This window comes from Urtica dioica, chromosome 2 (genome assembly GCF_054948205.1).
Source record: "Urtica dioica subsp. dioica isolate 48M chromosome 2, U.dioica_male_clone48M_v1_H2, whole genome shotgun sequence".
NCBI classification, from domain to species: domain Eukaryota; kingdom Viridiplantae; phylum Streptophyta; class Magnoliopsida; order Rosales; family Urticaceae; genus Urtica; species Urtica dioica.
Genome location: NC_142757.1, coordinates 47219681 through 47241870, shown reverse-complemented (window position 1 = coordinate 47241870; position 22190 = coordinate 47219681). Strand labels below are relative to the sequence as shown.

Below are 22190 nucleotides of genomic sequence, written 5' to 3'. Positions count from 1 at the left end.
TCAACATTTACCGTTTTCGTTCCAATTTATCGACGCTTTCCGGTGCTTTCCGGTGGTTTCCGGTACTTTTTGGTGCTTTTGGGGGGTTTTCCTTCGTCGCAAGCTTTTTTGTCAACTTTCCTTGGTTTTCTCTAGGTAAGTTTCGAGGGTTCCTCAAATTTTTGGATTTTTCATTTTTTGATCATTTTTTACTTTAATCCCTTATTTCAAGGGTTTAAGCAATGAACATGAGTTTATTGGTTGTTTTGTATAGTTTTCTATGTATTTTTAGGTTTACTCCGAATTAAAATGTTGATTTTTAATCTGAATCTGAGTTTTTTATGTTGTAGATGATGATTTGATGATTAATATTATGTTCTTGAGTATATGTTCTTGAAATGAATATGATGCTTATGATGTTTAATGATGATTAATCATGTTCTTGAGTTGAATATGATGATTTGATGATACATATGATGATTTGTGATGGTGAATTGATATAATGTATTCGTTGTATGAACTATGAAGTTTGAAATAAGAAAAGTATGTTTATTTTTGCAAAATATTTATCTGAATACCCATCGGTTTCCTACTTTTTTGTCGGTTTTCTCTACGGTAAGCGGTTTCTTACCGGTATCGATTTCTTTTTTTTGTCTGAATACCCTTCGGTTTCCCCTCCGATAAGCAGTTTAGCTTCAAAATTGAAGTCCAGGTATGATAACGGTAACGGTAGGGCAAACTTTGCTAGAGGCGAACAATTTTTTTCATTGGCTTCTTTTTTTAGCTTTTTCTTTATTTATTTTATCTTTCATCTCTGTTGTTGTGACGTGTCTATGCACACTATTGACAAGAACATTTTTTTATACATCAAGAGAAACAATTTTTCATCAACTAGAGTTGTGGGACCCATATTTTTATTTCTGAAATAGTTTTTACCCTCTCCCTCAGCTTAAGTACTGTAATTTGTTTACGTTTTTTTTTTTTCATATCCATATACTCTTGCTCTATCGTAGTAGCAAATACGAAGACACAAAAAAGGACTATATGTTATTCGAGGTGATACAAATATATGCACTAATTAATATTTTGGGCCTCTAAACATCTATTTTTTTGGATTATTAAGTTATATAATCACACGGTTATGATGAATTTGGATATAACCTACTTTTGGTTAATTTCTTGTAAATAGTCAAGTGAACTTATTAACAGGTTAGTAAAAGACTTATTTAACTCAGTCAAACATGTAAAAAATAGGTAGTTAATTAATAGATTGTCACGTATGCAAGTTGGTTATTTATAAAGTATTTACCAAAAGTTGGCTAATTTACGATTCTTATAGTTTAGGTGGCTTACGTAGCCTATTTATAGAGAAAATTAGGTCAAAACGATTCTTGAAGTCGGATTAAGAGCACTAACCTATTATCTCATCAATTCACATTGGAATTCTGCTTCAATTCAGAATAGAAATGCCCAAAAGTGAATGAGCCATAATTGTTACAACAAAAGCTGTGATGCTTCCATAAAATAATTGTAACAATGCTCAATACAATCCGAAATTATATTCTACAATTCTATAAGTATTTTGTCATCATTAAATCGCTAATTAATGTAACAACATGAACTACACCAACCAATTATTAACTTAACTGCCTACCAGCACCGCATGAACTCATACACGGCGATATAGGAAATAGATTGTTTCAAATTTATAGAGAAACTAACATGGTGCTTATGATTTAGTAACTCATGCTCCCTCCATAAACAATAAACAATAAACTCGTTTGGTTGGAAGACCTCCCTTGATGGATTCTATAATTGATTTATTTTGCATGGTTAATAGTATGTATATATATATATATATATATATATATATATATATATATATGTGTGTGTGTGTGTGTGTGTGTGAAAAAAAACATTCCTATAGTTTAATCAGACAACCAAATATGGTATTGTATATTTGATAATCTATATTCGAATGTCTACCAAACAAAGTATTGAGATTTCATCTTTCTATTCCATTCATTCTTCATTTAAATGGCATAGTATCCTGCAACCAAACATGACTGACCTAGTCACAGAGATCCAAAAGTAGAGATTCTTAAACTTCATTGAAGTACAAATGTCACGAATAGACTTTCTATTCTATACAAGAAGATAAAAATGGGATACAACCGGGGCATTATTAGTGAGCATGGCTTACATCTGATTTCAGGCTCTTTTGAGTGTCTTCTGTCTTGGAAGATGACGATGCAAAAGTGACTGGTTTTGCTGGATGGTCTTGGACAATCAGACTCAGGACTTCTGGCCTTGAATAGTGTCCAACCACATCGAAGTCAAATTTAGCCCTCGCAATTTCTCCAAGATCTGCATGCCATTGTTCAAAATACACATATCCGATGCAAGCATTACGATATAATGGTCGCGATGGAGAAAAATATTTGTTGATTTTATATTAGAAACAAACTAACATTCTAATGCTGTAATGTAATAGGCTGTTTTCTACTATTTTCACATCTTTTAGCTGAAGGTTTAAACTAACAAACATTCTAATGCTTTTATTACAAGCTGAATAATTCTTCTCAAAAGTTTAGCTATTTTATAATAACTCCTCTCTTTCGATGTCCATTTCTTTCAGCCTCACTAAACTATTTTCACATTCCTGAATTCATGGGATTCGCACATAAAAATGTTTGTTTTATTTTAATGGAATTTGTGGCCGAAAAAGAGAAGTTAGATACCTAGGTCTGCTGAGATGAGAGCCTCGCCATCGTAATTGGGTCCCGCAAGAACAAGCCCGGATGGTGATATGATGACACTTCCTCCGCGGCAGACAACAGAATCTGGAGAGAGGTCTTCTTCCGAGCCCGAGAACGTGTACTCGGGAGGAGGGGGATAGTCCTTTCTTCTACAGAATTGGTTCGCCGACAAAACAAAACATCCACCCTCTAGTGCGATATGGGTCATCGATGCTTGCCACAGATCTCTCGAGTCCGCCGTTGGAGCACAATATATCTCTATGCCTGTAAAATAAAAATAAAAAAAAAGGAATTCTATATCGATAAGAATTTCAGTTCTCTTGGATGGTTTAGCATAACTTGTTAATTAAACTTACGTAGGTAATTTCAATTTGTGATAAAGCCATATGTATTTATGTAGGACGTACTTGATATACATGGACTAAATTGTTAAACAGGAAGAGTTTGACAGAAACCAAAAATAATAAATAACGATAAAATTATATATGAAAGCCCCATCACTGTAAATCGCGATGGGATCACATCATAACCATTAAAAGTTTTTTTTTTTTTTTAAAAAGAAAAAAAAAAGAAGAGAAAATGAGGCGTTGCTCTGTTAGGATGATGCTGAACAAACAAAAGAAGCACAAAACCAGACAATTGACGACTTCATGATTCGCGAGCTCTTTCATCGAGATATCAATAACAAAATACTTAAAAGAAGACTAAGTCTGATTTTCTAACCTTTTGCATACATAGCAGTTCTCAAAAGCGGCATTCTATTCTCCCAACAGATAGCGGCACCGATTTTTCCAATTGGGGTCTCAAAGACGGGAATCGTAGACCCGTCTCCGAAACCCCATATGATTCGCTCCAATGCGGTTGGCATGATTTTTCGGTGTTTTCCAATGTAATGGCCTTGATTATCAAAAAATAGTACAGAACAATACAGAGTATACCCATCGCGTTCAATCACACCCATCACTAGAAATACCTTGTACTTCCCAGCCATAGCTGCCAAACGGTCAACTTCCGGACCTACACATCACATAAATAGTAAAATCTTTACTCTTTACGGTCATGACACAGAGTTGTATTCCTTTACTCTCGTCCATCAACACACAAAAACTCGGGATTAGGATATCATCACGTTACAACAGAACTAAGAGAGAGAGTTCAATAATGCACTAGCTACAATCCAGCCCTCAAACCAGTCTAAAGACTACTTCTTGGCATTAAACTCAATCCAAAATCTTAAGATCTACGGAAAAGAACTTATTCGAATCAATTTCTTGTTACCATCACATCTGACAACTACAGACAAAACTCAGGAGATTAGAATATCATCACATCTAATACAATTTAACCACCAAACCAGTCTAAAGTGAGCAAAAGTTTAATAAGGAGTGAACCTTATGAAAAATAGCAAAAAGATAAAATAAAATATTAAAAAAAAAGAAGGGGGCCACTCAATATGCAGAAGTGCATGCTATAGGAAAATATACATCTATGTCCGCTCACAAAGCAAGAAGAGTAATTAATCGGATTCGTAACAAGCAAAAAATAACCAAAGCAAAACCAACTCAATTCGAAATCAATACACAAAAAATTAAAAATAAAAATAAAAAGTAATCGAATCCATTCCTCTCTGGCTAAAAAAGGTTCAACAACTACCTAATCTCAGCCAATCATTTGCGGTTCAGGATTGACTCGCCAGGAAAGCAAAACCAACTCGAAATTCGAAATATCGCTCAACAAGAAAACCTAATCGAATCCATTCCATCGTAGCTCAAAAGTTTTAACACCTACCTTATCTCAGTCAATCATTAGCAATTCAAATTAGACTTATAACGAAAGCAGAACCAATCAACGAGAAAGCCTAATCGAATCCATTCCTTCGTAAGCTAAAAAGTTCAACAAATACCTTATCTCAGTAAGCAATTCAGATTTGACCTACAACGAAAGCAGAAGCAAACAACGAGGAAACCTAATCGAAACCATTCCTTCGTAGCTAAAAAGTTCAACAAGTACCTTATCTGAGTCAATCACTAACAAATTCAGATTTGACTTGCAACCAAAGAAAAACCAAACAACGAGAAAACCTAATGGAATCCATTCCTTCGTAGCTAAAAAAGTTCAAGTACTAGCTTAATCTCGGTCAATCATCAGCAATTTCAGAAATGACTCACCAGGAACATCAATGGCAGAAGCGTGGTATCGACGGAAATCCTCCTTCCCCTTGGCGGTCCTGTTTCCGATGGTGACTCCGAAATCAGAGCCGCGAGGATAACCTCCGACGAAGGCCTCCGGGAACACCACCAGCTGAGAGCCGTACCCCGCCGCCTCGGCCAGCAATCTCTCCGCCTTATCTGCGCACAACAAAAAAAACCACTCAACATCTTTCATCTCCGTCTCCACTCGAAAACTCCATTTTTCGCTCTGTGATCACAGCTCGTACCGAGAGTGGCGGGAGTGTCGTAGAAGACGGTGGATGCCTGGACGACGGTGGCGCGGACGGAGTCGCCGGCGCCCATTTCGACCTCCGGGAACACGGGGAGGCCTCCAGAAGGCACCACAGCCATACGATTCGCTGACTTCTATGATCGGACCAGACGATATTAGAATTTTTTTTTTTTTTTAAACCAGATGAGATTAGATGAAAACGATGCGAAGAGAGAGAGAGAGTAGAGTTTATGTCCTGTTTGCCTCCAAAAGCTATACACACTTCTAGAATTACCTTCCAATCTTTTTCTTCGTCAAAAGTTGGGGTCTTTACTTTACCATATTCTTTTCTTTTTATTTTATTTGGAAAACTTTGAAAATTATGGAGTTGCTTGATTTGTGATTCCAAATTTGTTTTCTGTTTTTTAATTTTAAATTTTAGAAAACACTTTTAAAAAACATGTTTATTTATAATACTTAGAAAACAAATTTATAATCATGTTTATTTTTCTTTGAAATTTGTGTAGAAAACAGAAAACAATGAAAAATGTGTTTTCTATTTTATCTCTCTTATATTTTAATTAAACTCTAAAATAATTGAACGTAAAACATAACCAAACAACATTTTAAAATATTTTAAAACGTAATTCTAAATCTGTTTTTTAAATTTAAAATTAGAATCAGAAAACAAAATTTAAAAACAAAAAACAAATTTAGAATACTAAACTAAACGGCCCCTATGTGTTTGATAACATGCAACTAAATAAATATTAGATATTTGGTAAAAAAAATATATAGAATATATGTGCTATTTAACTAAACTACCATTCTAATCATTTTATCTCTCTTTCTTTCATCTCTCTAACTACAAAGAAGAAAAAGATAAATCTTATTCCGAACCACCGTACATGCAAAACGACGAACGTCATGGATTGAAGAGTTCTTTGTTCATCAATTTTCGTGAGTGTCAAGTGAAAGGGACTCATCTTGAAGATCTCGATTTGTAATTGACATGCCCTTTTTCATGTTATATCAAACGTTATCATATTTTTTTAAGTGTTATGTGATATTAAAGTTTATATTTAACATTTTTTTTACGTATTTCGAAAAAAATTGTAAACTTTAAGAAATTGTATTTAACATAAAATTTGGGTAGGTTGCAACAAGTTGCGGCCGGCTCCAATTGCGTAAGGTACATTAAGGAATTTTGCGATAGTTTGCTGCAAGTTATGGTGTCTAGTGCAGAACTAATGCAAAAATTATATTAATTGTTGTTAAACTTTGGAGATTTTTCGTTGTGCTATTGTCTTGTTTATGTACTTGAGAGAGAGAGAGAGAGAGAGAGAGAGAGAGAGAGAGAGAGAGATTGTTGTTAAACTTTGGAGATTTGTATTAGAATGTCTCACATCGATTGGATATTGTAACAATGTACTCATTATAAGTTATTGACATCTTTCCATTATTGAGCTAGCTTTTTTAGTACGAGTTAGACCCATAGTATCAGAGCTTGACCCAATTTCGATTGTGGGGTCACTATTGAATATTTATTCTTACAAACTTTATGCTCTAGTTGGGGTGTAGTAGAATGTCTCATATCGATTGAATACTTGAACAATGTGTTCATTATAAGTGGTTGACATTCATCTACTCTTGAACTATTTTTTTTTATTGTGAGTTAGACCTACGCTATGAATAATTTGATCTTTATTCATTTCTATTAATGATTATTTGCAAAATTGACAAAATTTTAAATATTTAATAAAATTTAAATTTGTTAAAACCAAATTAAATAACTCTTTTCTTTTATATCGAGGAAAACAACATGTCTAGTTATAACTTATAACTCGTTTGATAAGGGACATCCATTCGGCGATTGCCCGATTCTGGTGGGGGGGAGGAACGGCGACGAGGAAGATCCACTGGTGCAAGTGGGAGGACCTCACGCGTCATAAGTCAGTGGGAGGGATGGGCTTCAGAGATCTGGAGAAGTCCAATCAGACCCTTCTGGCCAAGAGTGTCTGGAGACTTCTCAGGAGACCGGATAGTCTGGTAGGCCGTGTCTACAAACAAAGCTACTTCCCTGATGGTGATATTATGACGGCTCATCCAGGCTCGTGTAGCTCTTCCATGTGGCGTGGTCTCCTTTGGGGACGTGAGATCATTCAGTCCGGTTCGAGATGGCGGATCGGGGACGGCGAATCTGTGTTTGTCATGGGCGACAGCTGGGTTCCTAGGGACAGACCTGCCACCTGGATTGACCCCCCCTGGATTCCCCCCGATATGCGGGTAGCCGAGCTTATGAGATTCGACGGTAGTTGGAATGTCGATCTCATTACATCGATGTTTGGGGCGGAGGACGCTGCGGCGATCTTGAGCATCCCGAGTGGTGGTGAGGGTATTCCTGACGTGCGTCGCTGGCATTTCACCGAAGACGGAGAATACTCCGTCAAGAGTGGTTACCGTGTAGCTATGGAGAGAGCCAGTACTCCGGCCGCCAGCTCTTCAGATCCGACGTTGATGGAGAGGTGGTGGACGAAGTTCTGGCAGCTGAGAGCTCATCCTAAGGTGAAACTCTTCTGTTGGCGAGTCTGTTTAGGCCAGATCCCGGCCAGAGCAGTCTTAGCCAAGAAGAGGATCACCTCTGACGACAGCTGCCCTGTCTGTCAGGAGGCGAGAAAGACTGTTTTTCACGCGTTTTGGGGTTGCAGGTGGAGCAGGAGAGTCTGGAAGGAGGTGGGCTTCGGCCACATTCTTCCGCCTTTCAGAGACGGCGATGCTTTCGATGCTATCCTCAGACTGACGGATGCCCTTGAGGTTCGTTTCCATGAGCTTTTCATTACTATTATATGAGAACTTTGGAACCACAGGAACAATGTCTTAGCCGGGAGATCAGCTTGGAGCCAACCACTGTTAGTCCAGTGGACGGCGAGCTTCCTCGAGGAGTACAGAGCGGCTACGGATGGGGTGACTCCAACGAGCACGAGGGTGACTACTACCCCCAGATGGACCCCCCCAAGGGAAGGGACCCTCTCGATTAACGTTGACGCGGCACTAGCTCGCGACCGTGGAGGCTTCGGTGTAGGTTGTATACTTCGAGACCACACCGGAGAGGTGATCGCCTCGCAGACGCTTTTCCTGGCTAGGGGGTTCTCCCCCCAGCTTGCGGAAGCGTATGCTGTCCTCCATGGCATAGAGCTAGTTCGCAGCGTCGGTGGCAGGAGAGCGGAGATCCAGTCTGACTGCTTAGGGGTGGTGAGGATGATCGATGAAGGCGTGACGCCTGCGATAGAGCTTGGGACGATCTTGCAGCACATCTTCAGAGAGGTGAGGGAGCTTGAGGTTTTTCGCATTATGCATATTTCTCGTCTTTGTAATGTTGCTGCGCATAATCTAGCGCGCTATGCGGTTAACCATCACTCGTCTTCGACCTGGCTGGGTTTAGTCCCGCCTTGTTCGGAAGAGGCCATTAGGGCCGATGATCGTGAGTTGCGGTCCCGCACGGCCTCTTAGGGCCTTGTTGTTTGAGCTTTCCTGTTCTCTTTCCGTTGGTTTCTGTTTCATTTTTATCTTTGTAACCACGGTTTTCCTCCGCCATACATGAGGGCTTTTATGATATTTCGTGGTACCGAACACGTTTCCTCAAAGTTATAACTTATAACTTATATGTCGTTCAGTATTGTGCCATGTACTTAAATGGCTTCCGGGACAAAGAACCGAATAAGAGAGCATGAATGATGATCGGTTATGAACCGTCGGATGGTTTCCCTCCAAAATAAATCGACGTGGCCTGAGGAAAGGCGGCCACGTGGATATCGGAAACGTGAACAAATATCCCAAAAAAACAAACACTGCACAAAACCCAAAACCTTTTTCTTCTCCCTCAATCAAAAAACAAAACCCCAAAACCAAAGCGCTTTTCAAAAAACTGAAAAAAGAACCTTTTTTTTTTTCCATTTCTCTCTCTGAAATCAATCAAGCATGGACGGAGCTCCGTCGCGAGAGGCGGCGCAGATATCGATAGCGGCGTCGTCGATGTTCCCCGGCTTCAGGTTTTCTCCGACCGACGAAGAGCTGATCTCGTACTACCTGAGGAACAAGATGTGTGAACCCCATCGGAGCGTCGAGGTCATCCCTGAGCTCGAGATTTGGAGGTACGAGCCCTGGGAGTTACCAGGTCAGTCCTCTCTTTCAATCTTTATATACATCTTGTTCATTGAAATCAGGTTTTGAGATATATAGTTGGACTTGGACTTTTTTTTTAAAACAGCCTAGATTCTGATCTGTTTTTTTTTTTTTTTTTTTTTGGTTTTCTGATAATTTCTCTGTTTTTAAATCGAGTTTAGGATGGTTGATTAGGTCGTAAGTAACCGTTGAAGTATTATATCTGCCTTATTGCTATGCTTTTTAGGAAGAACACTTATATATGCTTAACGTATTTCTTTTGTTTGTGTGTGTATATAAACTACTGGGATAATATCATTGAAATACCATCTTTTTTACACTATCACAAACGAAAAAAAATCCTCAGTTTTTCTTCTTGTGATTTAATAAACCATTATATTCACTTTTAAATATAAGCGCATTTAAAAATAAAAAAATGAAAGTGAATATAAGGTCTTTGTAATCCCAAAAAGAAAAACTGAAGGTTTTTTTGAAGTCAAAGTCGAAAATTGAAGTTTTTTTATTTATTTAAACCATCGTAAAACATATGGTATTATTGCGTCGCTTGTCTTTTAATGATCAATTTGATTGGAAACCCCGAGATCAGTTATATATGATTTAATATTATAATCTCTTAAGCGAACTGACATGATTTCAGTTGGGTTTAGGCGTTTTACATAGGGTTTTGGCATCTGATTAGTGGTGGTGTGTTCTTAACCAGCCAAGTCGATTATACCGTCGGAGAACGAGTGGTTCTTCTTCTCTCCTCGTGGGAGGAAGTACCCGAACGGGTCACAAAGCAGGAGAGCCACCGAGTCGGGATATTGGAAAGCCACCGGAAAAGAACGCAACGTCAAGTCCGGATCTTCTTACATCGGCACCAAAAGGACTCTCGTGTTCCACATTGGCCGGGCGCCGAAAGGTGAGAGGACGGAGTGGATTATGCACGAATACTGTATGCTCGACAAGTCTCAGGTATATTATAATTTCTTCTTCGTAACCCCAAATGGAGATTACCGGGACCTTGTTAGTCTCCGGTTCGATGGAATTCAGTCGGGTCTAACCTGTCACCACAGGGAGAACTGATTGATATGATAATGTTTTCGGACATACATAGCCCTCTTTAAAATTGTACTAGTATTGAATTTCTTAATGAAATAGTTTAATTTTTTTTTTTTTAAATGACTAAAGTGCTACAAAAATTAGTTTAGGGACCAAAAGTTGATGAACCCATAAAGCAAAATAAGAACATGTCTAGATTCCTAGTAGTTCTCTCCTGCCAAGATTAAGCTCCATCAAAAAGTTGGCTATATTCTGTATAAAGTTTGGGGTTTTGGACATTCCTAGTACGATGATGAAGTGAAAAAGAAAAATATCAACCCGATTTAGATTGGAAGCGGTCCATTTATTTTCTTTAAGTGTTGTTTGTACGTTTTTTTTTACGTGCAGGACTCTATGGTGGTTTGCCGGCTTAGGAAGAACGTTGATTTCTGTCTAAACGACGCAAACCGAGCTTCTTCAAGTCAAAGGCCGATATCGACCGTGCATAATCTTAGTAATGGTGCCTCTGAAGCTGGCGGCGCAGAGCGAGCCACGAAAGCCGCCGATTGCAGTTCGAAGAAGTCCGATAGCAGTTACGATTCTTATTCCATCGAGCAAATGGATTCCGCGTCTGGAACCAATCAAAAGCCCGCATCAGAGGTCACTCAGCCACAGTGCTCGGGCCATCAAAAGGTATGTTTCTGGCTTTGCTTGCGACTCAAGAAAACTACCGATGATACGTTGGACTGATGCAGGATTACGGGGACGAGGATGATTTCTTTGCGGAGATTCTGAAAGACGACATCATCAAACTCGACGAGCCTTCGATGCCGGGCGTCCACAACATCACAGCGTCGACCACTTTTGTTGGGCCCGAAAAGAGCGAGCAGAAGAAACCTCAACAGCCCGTCGAGGACGAGCCTCGGGACAGGCCTCCGATCCAAGGCACTGCGAACCGGAGGATCCTATTGAAGAAAGAGTTTGCTCGGAACGACCACCGAACGAGGGTCATAGACTGTATCGCCGAAACCGCAGAAAACGGTCTCTTCATAAGGAGAAACAGAGGAAGTCCGAATTCTGAAGCGAAGTTGCCGAATCGTTGTTCGTCGTCGGGGTCGGATGAAACTAAATTTACTGTGGGCCGTTACCGCGTAGTGGCGGCGATGCTGATACTGATACTGGCTTTGTTTGTGTCTTTGTTGGGAGGTTTCTGGCGAGTTAGAAGGATAATATTCGAGTCTTTGTATCAGGGTTACTTGCTTCCAATGTAAATTAAATATGCCACGCTGCTTTGTCTTATTTGGTTCGGTTTCTTTTATTCCTTGTGTCACCAAGAAGGTAGATGCAGAGAATCGATGAGACCCAATGCAGCACAACACAAACTTACCTTAGTACCCCAAATATTGTGTAAATTACAGCTACATATGTATGTTAATTAAAGGGAGGGACCATATATACCTGTTCTAGCTGTACATCTGTAATTCTGTATGAAGGATCGGATTGTACCTGGAGAGTAAGGACCTTAGCTTAAAGAATGATATATTACATATATATATATATATATATATATATATATATATATATATATATATATATTTTGTTATTGTTTTTATAGTAATTATTCAAACTAGCCCATTTTAGAAAATAATGTCGTGAACACCTAGAAAATCTTAATTTAATTTCGAGAATATCTTATTTCCAAACTTTTTCCGATCAGTTTAGCGTTTCATTTGACTTTTATATTTTTTTTTTTTACTGTTTACAGCTACATTTAAAATAACAAAATTATATGAAATTTTAGAAAAAAAAAATGAAACTATTTAGGGAATTACCATCTTCACATTGGACAAGTAAAGTTCTCGTTTTCATATGTGAAAATATATATTTAAACTAGAATCAATAGTTGGGCTCGAGGGTCTTATACCTCAGGTCCAACCCATGCCCCTATAACACGCTCAGTTCAGCCCAACCCTTTCAAAAGCCGGTCGTACCGGCCCAAAGCCCTTGCTAAATAGGGTCCGGCCGGGCGTCTCGCTGACACCCCGGCCGAAATGACAGTTGTAACGCGTTGGAAACAAACTTTGGTGGATACATATTAATAATGGAAATCACCGACCACTATATTTGTTTTGCATGATACTATTTGTTCAAGCATCATCAAGATTTTCTCCGCTTAGTTGCCGAACATGCATTGATACATTAATTCCATGAAATGATGTTTTGGCTAGAAAGCTTTGAATGGAGATTCAGTGCCTGGTTAGGGCGGACTGATTTTACCGTCCACTAGCTTCGAAAAATCATCCTCACTGGGGTTGGGAATAAATGCTAAATCAAGACCCTCAACACTATTAGTCAATTCTTGTGAAGCATCAATGGCGGCCAATTGAGAGAAATTAGAGAGCGAGAACTTGCGGGGAAGAGTCAAGAGTGGTTCGTTACTGCTGAGTTTTCGGACAGCCATGCCTAGGGAATATCCTAACGCTCTTGAAACGTTTACAGGCACTGCATTTCCAATTTGACAATACCTGCACAAAACAAATGCGACCTTATTTTATTAATAAAAGAATGTTAGCTCATTTGGATAATTCAGACCACAGAACTTTTGTTACGATGCTCATTAAGACTGCTAGTTGAAGTGCCCACACAAAGAAATTGGAACTTTCCAAAGAGCTTTTCTAATTTCATCTTAATGTTCTACCATTTTAGTTCTGTTATTATGTTAACATTTAATAAATAAATAAAAATACAAATGATAAATAAAGTTGGATTATTGTCAAGGACAGAGGAAATGAACGAAAAAGGGAACCGATATATGACTTTATTTATTTGTTTGTTTTTATTTAATACCGAATGTAGAAAAGAAACACACCTCTCTTTGACAGTCCCAAAGAATTTGTAGCTATCGGGGAATCCCTGCAGCCGAGCATATTCTCGTACCGTAAGAAGTCGATCTTGCTCAGGATGTAACGCAGCCTGCAAGAGATCCAAATGTGAATTACATGGTAAATTATTAAAATCAACACATAAATAAAGAGAGAAGAGTTGAACCTGGCTATGGCAAGTTGGGTAAGTTAAAACAGTGGCAACTGTCTCATCCCACCATAACCTTGCAAACGGTCTAAAAACACGTACAAGAATCAGAAAGACGAGAAGCAGAGAGAGAGAAATAAAAAACACTGAAGAAAGATGAAATGGGTAAGAGACCAGACCTTTTAGACTTGCCTTGTTCAAAAGTAAAGCAATACTCGGGAACCTAACAGAAAATGAAAAGAGAATAAAGGCCAAAGTTGATTTCAGTCCATTAATTAACTAGGCGAAAAAAATTGAATTTTTCAATTTTATTTCATATGATTCCATCTACTCCAAGAGATTGTGACATCCTAGTTGATAAAGTACCAATGGCTTGCCGGATGGCACTTTTAATATCTCTTCATTGGGATCTCGACGAGCCACATTATCGCGTCCGACTACAACACCTGGGAGGTCCCTAAAATTTGCACCCTGACACAAAAAATTGCAAATCCAGCTTTAAGGGCATGGTTATACTTGCATGTCAAGGCAATGTAGGTAACTATTATTCGTACCTTTCTTTTTGGAATTTTACAAACTCGTATATAATCATCTTCAAACAATGGCCACGGTCGATGATCATTTAGAGAACATTCTGGTTCTCCATCACCATTTACTGTGCAGCCAGTCATCTCTATTGAGAAACCAAACAGAGACACGAGAAACAGAAGGATTGTTAACATTTGCAGAAAGATATACAGAACTGACTGAAAAGCGGGAGAACTGAATAACTAATTGAAGGGTAACTTATATTCCTAAATCCTCGTTTCCATAGTCACAAGATAAACAATCTTCTTATCTATATCTAGAATGTAAGCTCGGAGAAATCGACGAACTCAACAAATACGATTGTATATCTATAAATTGTACCTAATCAACAGAGTTACTGAAACCTAGTCAAGTTATTCATCGGAGAATGTTGACTTTACCTGATTTTGTTGACCTTATGTATTTCTGAAATTCTGTTTCTGGAGGTTTTTTATAAGAAATTTTTTCACGAGTCTCGTCATTTTTCACCTACAAAGACAAACTCAATTAGATTGAGTGGGATTATCATTAGCAAAGGAACGCAATGATGAAAGTACCTCTGGAAGATCAGAGATGGCATCTTGAAGAACTAGAGCATCTTCTAAGTCACGAAGCTGATCTTCAACATACGCAACAGTATTGCGCTGCACATGAAGATCAGAGTTTGAAGCACTAGGTAAAAATATGGACAAGGACGTAATTACTCTCCACTAAATCTAATATAAGAGGTACCTCAAACTCAGGTGGAGGCCAATATCTAACAACTACATCATGTGTAGGAAGCGGAAACTGAGGTAGATTCTGCAAGTAACAAAAAAATAAGGTTTAATTTGAATGGGCATACAACAAAACTTGAGGCTCATTTCATCCTATATCTACACGGGGATGACAGACGAGTGGATAGCTTAGTGGTAAGCACCATTGCCCCGAATAAGAATATAGGTTATAATCACATATAAGTTTTCTTTTGCAAGTTTACAAAAAAAAAAAAAAAAAAAAAAAAGGAAAAAAACATTGGGCTGATTTTACTCATGTTTTTTTGAAGAATGGAAGATTTCCAGTTCTTTTCCAATTAATTGAACAGAGTAAATCCAGATTATGCTGCAAGACATTGACAATCTGTCTCAACGGTCTAAATAAAGAAAAGAGGGAAAAAAAAAGAAAAAAAAAAGCATGCAAGAATGGAAGACAAAATCCAATGCTTGTGAGTCGTGCTATGAGACCACATGCAGGGAAAAAACAAAAAACAAAAAAACTAACCTCGTGAGGAAGAGCACCCCATAAGAAAACACGTAATCGGAATTGTGGAAGACCATAACAGCCAGCAGCGATTATTCCAAGCCTTGCTTGGTATTTCAAGTGTACCAAACGACTCAAGGCATATCTTCCAAGAGAAGCTTTGTCGAATCTCAATATGTCAACCACATTTTCCATCAATACATACTTGGGTTTCAAAAAGTTTACAATGTCCATAAAGATAATTATTTGACGATTTCTTTCATCTTCAAGAGGGGACTGGACATTTCTGAAGCGATTATAGCCGCTAATTCCCTGACAAGGAGGACCACCACAAATGACGTCGACTTCGGCCTGAGATTTGTCATTACCGTTAGTGTCAAACTGCAGATGGAATAAATTGGACGTCATATCTGATCTCTTATAGGATCTTACTGGAAGTGGAAGTATCTTCATCTTCTTTCCATTTCGTACAAACTCGGCTATCTTCTCTTCACAATTACTGAAAAAATAATATAAAAAACAAATGAATACTAATGGAATTATCCGGACAGGAACGTTTACACATAGTAGCTGATGTCGGCGATACATTAATCCATCAACCGGTTCCCAAGTGTCCTCGCTGCTATCATAGCCCTTCCAACGAACCTAAAGAAACATTTACGAGTAGAGATTCTTCAGCGAGCTACAATAATCAACCTCTTACGGAATTGGCAGCAAAAAAATCTTCAATAGATGTTGATCCTATTTCTTTCAAGGAAAATAAGCTAAAACAATGATATAACTGCCAGTTTAACGAAAGATGATTGCTTCCCCGTATTTAAGTGAATAAATAATACTGTACAATTTTAGTTTCGCAAAAAAATTAACAACTGAAGTGTATGAGACTGATGCAGTATATATTTTGTAGTTGTATTTTTTAATGAATTTCAGACATTGTTTTCACAGAGATCGCGCCGAACTAAAAGATAGAGAAAAACACAACTTTCAGTCCGTCACGCATGTTACAATGTGCTTTACCTTAAATTTTAGGCCGTGTTCGCCTGTATTACTTGGATCGCCGTAACAAATATCAAGTAATCTTGAAACTTCAAACACCTCACTTGAATCCCCATCATCACTTTTGACTTCTTCAGAGGCATTAGGTATTTCTCTATGTGTATTTTCAATATTACTTGGCCTGAATCGTTTGCATAACTTCTCCCACTCCTTCAGTAATTCAAGGAAATCCTCGGCAGCTTCATTTCTGACCTACAAAAGTGATCATAGCAACTTTAAGTAGCCTTCTAATAAATAAAGCTTGTAAATTGATCTCATAAACAAGTTACGCTCACATGTGCTTCTGGATGATTTAGCTTCAAGCTTTCACAAGCAGACTTGGCATAGTCAATAGCCCATCTCTGTTCCAAAGGGTTGAAAGGTAAATTAAGGAATAGAACAAGTAGTTCAGGATTGTAACGTAAAACATCTTTTTGTAGATACCGTCACAAGGTTGACCCCAGAAACTTTGGCACCAAAGACCAGCCCAGTTGACATCCCACCACAGCCACTATAAAGATCTAATAGTTCCAACTCTGTGTGGTGAGCTCCAATAGCAGTTGTGGAAAGTGCATTGGATTTACTAGTTGATTCTGAACAAATGCTTTTAGCAGTATTATCTGAAACAAAATAGAGGATAGGAATATTTAAGAACTAAGTTTTAGATAGAGTGAGCGAAAAGTCATTACCAACTCATGCTTTCTGAATTGTAATATGTTACAAATCCAATCGGTCATATGAATATCAGGTAAGCATAACAGATCTTCACTTTAGAATTTTGATGAATTCTCGGAAGATATGTAAGGAAAACCACTGAATCTGAAATTCTGGGCAAGTTACTGCAAATGACTTCATGAATATTTTGATCTGAATTAGTAACATTCAGAATTTGGATAGCACTCATCAATGTAAAAAAAAATATTATCTACTACTCAAATGCGGGTCCATCACAAGCACGAAATTACTTACCAGTATTAAAGGACCGGAATGTTGAATAGTCCACACAATATTCCATATCATAGTAAAAATCAGATGGTACAATCGAGCTAATTTTCAATCCTGCCTGCATAAATCTCAAGAACTTAGTAAGATACAACAATTAAATTGCAGTATTAGACTTGCCTTAGAAACCTCTTTCCCATTCATTAAACTGATAGGAAGATCAAATTACAGCCAAATTAAGATCTAGATTCCAAGTTGTCATGACATCTACTATTACCGTACAACAAGAGCATAAAGAAGAGACGTGAGTAAGGATACTTACCCTAGGTGTTATTTTTGTAATATGGACTTTTGAAATAATGCAGTCTAATGGATTGTCATTCATGATTGTAGAATAGAATAATCGTCTCTTGTCATGAAAAGTGCCTTCTTGTTGGATAACCTGGTAGCAAATACAAAGCAGAATAATAATCAGCAGTAATTATGGGACCAGGCTGATTGTAGCCCAAAAAATAAGGTAATTGGTTTTAAATACTCACCGTGTCTTCAACAAAATAAAACCATTGGACTCTGAAATACTTCTCTCCATTGGTTGTCTTGAAAAATTCAATGATTCTTCCTACATGCTTTTTTTTCCCATTACCCTGAAACAATTGTGTTGGTCAAATACCGATATTTTCCCTGACTAGGCAAACAGACATGAATACAAAGATTCTGCAAAAGTGGTAAAACATTCACATGTACCCAACAAATACTGTGTCATCTACAGAAATGGTCTGGCTTTTTATTTGGTGAGATTAGTAGTACTTCGCAACATGGTCCGTTTTTTTCTAGATTTCTTAAAAAAAAATTCTAACGGCATCATTGTATCAATTTACAGTTGCATTATTGCATTACAAATTTCACGATTTGAATTTGGTTATTGAGGCTTATATCAAAGGTGACTTTTCAAGTGATTACAAGAAACTACTCTATCTGCGAGCTCGAGTAAAATAAGATATCCTTTTAGAAAAACCTCTTATGAATGTACATGTGCTACAGCTACGAGCAGCATTTACCTGTATGTATGCACAATCTCCCAGACTAAATATGCATTTCCTAATGTTCGCTTGAGCATAGTGGCATTCCACGTGCAAAATAACCTTGTCTTCTTCATCATCACTATAATGCACTCGCGATGGGTATTGAAACACATTTAGAGAAATAGCAAGGGACAAAAGATAATGGAAATGAAAAGTAGAAAAGAAAAAAAAAAAAAAAAAAAAAAAAAAAAAAAAAAAAAAAACCAAGAATCTGTGTTTGAATGATAACTTACTTTTGTTTTAGATTTTGACGTTTAGATCCTTGACTCTGCAAGTTCTGAAACTGCACAATCAAAATTTAGCAGAATCGTAAAATTCTTGGATGGGATGTGTAGTTGCTGACCAATAACAAAAGCATCATTACTCATCGAGCAATGTTATATTTCCGAATGAATTTACAGAATAACATATGTTACGAAATAGAACACGAGTACCTAAATAACATAATCAATAACAATCATACACCAACATAACTAGAATGAAATTGTGTCAATTACCTTCATTTCATAACGCCAACCCCACCTCTCATGAGCTTCATCATCAGGAATGGCATCTCCAACAAAGAAAGCAGAATTGGAATTCTTCATTCTTTTGTTCTTTGTAGACTTAGGGGACTCAAACTTCTTTAAAGGTTGTTCTTCAGGTGGCGGGGGAAGATTCAAATCAATCAAATTACTTTCTTCTTGGTCATCCATTGATATTTGCTCTAAGTTCATGGAAGAGCTTATGCTGTTGGACGGACATCCATCCAATGAATCAGACAGTTCATCGAAGGGGTTTCCTTCGATGTTTCCTTCTGTTGGTAAAGCTGAGGAAAATGTCGACGGTCTCATATCTTCATCTGATATCTCTGTAACTACTTTCTTTATAACTTCGCCAATGTTGTCCACGTCGGTTGGTTCTAAACTCGCATCGCTATCTGTGTGTCCCTCGCCAGAGAAAAGCGATTCATTTTTCACTGGCATTGGTTTTATTTCGCCGTTTCCTTCCCGAGCTCTAGTAGCTCTTGGACTTAATGGTTTAGACGATTCCAATTCAGTGAAGCTTCTTTTCCGGGACTGCCTTTCTGTAGGTGAAATCGTTTTTGCCACAGCCTTAAAAGAACTGCTCTTTCTCTCAGTGTTCAATTTCATTGTCCGACATGTCTTAAGGCGTTTCTCATTTAAACTATCAGCATTTATAGGAGTGCCTTGATCGAGCCTGCAACAGTAAGAAAAATTCCAGCTTTAGATGACTAGTGTTGCCCCAGATAGCGTGCAAAGAAGCACATTAAGAAATCATCACTCACATTGATGTCAACTTTTGACCATTGGATCTCCCACTCTACGCTTCAAGTGTTTGGAATTACGAACCAAATGGGTTAATAAGGAATGTCCAATAAAACAAGTTCAAATATAAAATGAAAGGTGAAAAAATAAATAGTTCTATACCAATATGTAAATTAGACTACACTATATTGCAATCAATTTCGTAGATGTGAAATCCTATAACAGTCTGGAATACATACAGTACTTTTCACTTTGAACAGTTTTCAATTATCAATTTTTTTTTAATTAGAAAATTTTTCCATAGTCAGATCATTCATTTATTTTAGACCGAACGGTATTATTGGGTTTTTTATTAATTTATTTATTTTACCTGGAAATTCCTGAAATTATCACATGAAGACAGATTTACGTCACTAGTCATTTTAATAATATCACGTGAACGGAATTGCAACGTGGTGAAAAAGTAACTCAACTTTTTACGTGGCTGTCAAACTCTATCCATTTTTAGTCTTTTTCTACCCTAGCAAGTTTGAGAGGCAGTATCAAATCAGATCAGAAAATTAATTTCATTAATAATTTTCCTTTACTGAAAATAAATATAGTAATAAATAACGCTTAAGAGCATCTTTAATGGTTTACCTACATGTATTGCTTAGCTAAATAGTATTTTTGCCACGTAGATTTTTCTAAAGCTAAATAGTTAAGCAACTAGCTTAAATTAGCTAATTTGCTGCTTAGCTAAATCAATAGCCAATATGCAAAACAATGGTTAAGCAACTAACTAAACATTTTTTATATTTACAAACAAATCCCTACAATTGTTAAGCAAGAAACCATTAAAGATGCTATAATTAGCATATAATGAATTGATAATAAAAAAAAAGAAGCTAATAAAAAAATAATGAATATATATTTTGTCGAGTCGATGAAAACAGCAAAATGACCATAAAGACCATACCTTGGCATCGTCGGATTTCTGTTCGCCGCCATGATCGGCCGCCAAAAATCTAGGAGACTTTCTTGTATCCTTATGTCTGGGCGTTCTGGAGCCACGACTCGCGGAGTCCATTCGAACCTTTTCGAATTTCGACGAGTCGTCGTCCGAGGCTCGCTTAATCCACTCGGCGCCTCCACCTCCATGGCCGGCTTTTTCCGGCGACCGCCTCGAGCCGAGGATTTTAGCCACAGAAGAAGCCTGATTTTTTCCTACATTGCTCTTGAATGGATCCGGAACGAGTCTTGGAGACCTTCTGAGACTGTTTAGATCAACCAAACCCAGATTCTTGCTCTGCAACGGAGTCGAATCATTAGGCTTCGATTTCTCAGAACACGAACCAAGCCTCGACGACCTTCGCAGACTGCTTGGATCCACCAACGCCAGAGTCTTGTTCCCTCTCTTAGTCGACTCGCTTGGGTTTCGCTCTTTGTGACTCGGACCAAGCCTCGGAGACCTTCTGAGACTGTTCGGATCAACCAAGGCCGGGGTTTCGCTCACTTTACGACTCGAATCGCTATATTTAAGCTCTTCGCGAGTCGGAGCGAGCCTCGGAGACTTTCTCAGCCCATTCGGATACGTAGGAGATCGTTCGTCGCTCGATTTGACCTTTCCGTAGCTCGGACAAAACCTCGGAGACCTTCTAAGGCTGTTTGGATCTACCAAAACATGAACCTTAATCGCTCGCGAATTCGCATTGCTCGATTTGACCGATTCGGGACTCAGAGCAAACCTTGGAGACTTTCTCAGAGCGTTCAGATCTACTAGAGCCGTTTTATTGCTCGATTTCGGAGCCGCATTGAGCGATTCGAATTCCTCGGAGGTCGGAACTAACCTCGGAGACCTTCTTAGGCTCAACGACGCCGGAGACTTCGGATCGTAAACTTTCAGTGGCACCGGGGATTTCTCGTCAACGACCACTATAATCTTCAAATTTGAACCAGACTTGGACTTGGATTTGGAAGAGCGATTTCTCGGAGATCTCATCTTCTCGGATAATCTCCGAGAGATGAACTTAGTGAGGGGTTTGGGAAAGCTATGGCAGGGAAAATGGATTGAGAATCCAATCCTACTGTATCACTGCCTCGATGATTACGAAATTACTTTTTATTTTTATTTTCTCTTTCTTTAGGAATATTTTACTTTCTCATAAATAATTACAGTTTGATCCCTAATTGCTTTTATTTATTTTCAGTTAGATCCCTTAAAAAAAAATAATAATAAAAAGTATTGAGCGACGAGTCTCCTAACCTAAACCTTTTGCCGTCTTTTATTAGTCAACATATTAATTAGGATGTATAATTATTAAATGGAAAACTTTTACAATATAGGCATTCGTAACTAATTTATTAGAAAATAGACGGAGTTTCAAATTTTTAGCAAAGTAACTAAAATTACGCTCTTAACATCAAGATTAAATTTTTTGAAAATTATTATAATCAATTTATCAATTTCAAAAATATTAATCTTAAGATTAATTCTATTTTACATTTTGGCTATTCTTTTAATCTTTGGAAAACTTTGACTATTTTACAAATCTTTAACTTTAAATCGGCTATTTACCCAAATCACCTTATTAAATAAGGAATTTAATATTCTACGTGTACTAACATAATTTATTTCTTTTACATGAAATTCGTCATGAATATAGAAATGATGTATATTTTGAACC

The 22190-nt window shown here is 37.8% G+C and overlaps 3 protein-coding genes across 3 annotated transcripts; 1 reads left to right on the top strand and 2 right to left on the bottom strand.

The window, feature by feature from the left end:
- Positions 1 to 2061: 2061 nt before the first annotated feature.
- On the bottom strand, positions 2062 to 5382 carry LOC149405092 (bifunctional nitrilase/nitrile hydratase NIT4A). Its single transcript, XM_089606819.1, has 5 exons — positions 5176 to 5382; positions 4907 to 5086; positions 3462 to 3755; positions 2721 to 3002; positions 2062 to 2346 (listed from the first exon to the last, which is right to left on the bottom strand). Exons 1-5 carry the CDS (start codon positions 5297 to 5299, stop codon positions 2165 to 2167), a joined length of 1062 nt encoding a protein of 353 aa, XP_089462945.1. The 5' UTR covers positions 5300 to 5382; the 3' UTR covers positions 2062 to 2164.
- Positions 5383 to 9047: 3665 nt separating this feature from the next.
- On the top strand, positions 9048 to 11863 carry LOC149405091 (NAC domain-containing protein 60-like). The gene is made up of 4 exons (XM_089606818.1): positions 9048 to 9333; positions 10042 to 10295; positions 10770 to 11054; positions 11117 to 11863. Exons 1-4 carry the CDS (start codon positions 9138 to 9140, stop codon positions 11630 to 11632), a joined length of 1251 nt encoding a protein of 416 aa, XP_089462944.1. The 5' UTR covers positions 9048 to 9137; the 3' UTR covers positions 11633 to 11863.
- Positions 11864 to 12460: 597 nt separating this feature from the next.
- Positions 12461 to 21600, bottom strand: CMT2 (chromomethylase 2). Its single transcript, XM_089606817.1, has 23 exons — positions 20483 to 21600; positions 19545 to 19579; positions 18754 to 19456; positions 18490 to 18539; positions 18233 to 18335; positions 17714 to 17818; positions 17497 to 17616; positions 17202 to 17295; positions 16677 to 16852; positions 16529 to 16594; positions 16215 to 16445; positions 15784 to 15842; positions 15630 to 15696; positions 15219 to 15548; positions 14691 to 14759; positions 14516 to 14602; positions 14360 to 14447; positions 13946 to 14064; positions 13758 to 13862; positions 13571 to 13614; positions 13410 to 13479; positions 13231 to 13334; positions 12461 to 12886 (listed from the first exon to the last, which is right to left on the bottom strand). Exons 1-23 carry the CDS (start codon positions 21503 to 21505, stop codon positions 12619 to 12621), a joined length of 4116 nt encoding a protein of 1371 aa, XP_089462943.1. The 5' UTR covers positions 21506 to 21600; the 3' UTR covers positions 12461 to 12618.
- Positions 21601 to 22190: the final 590 nt, after the last annotated feature.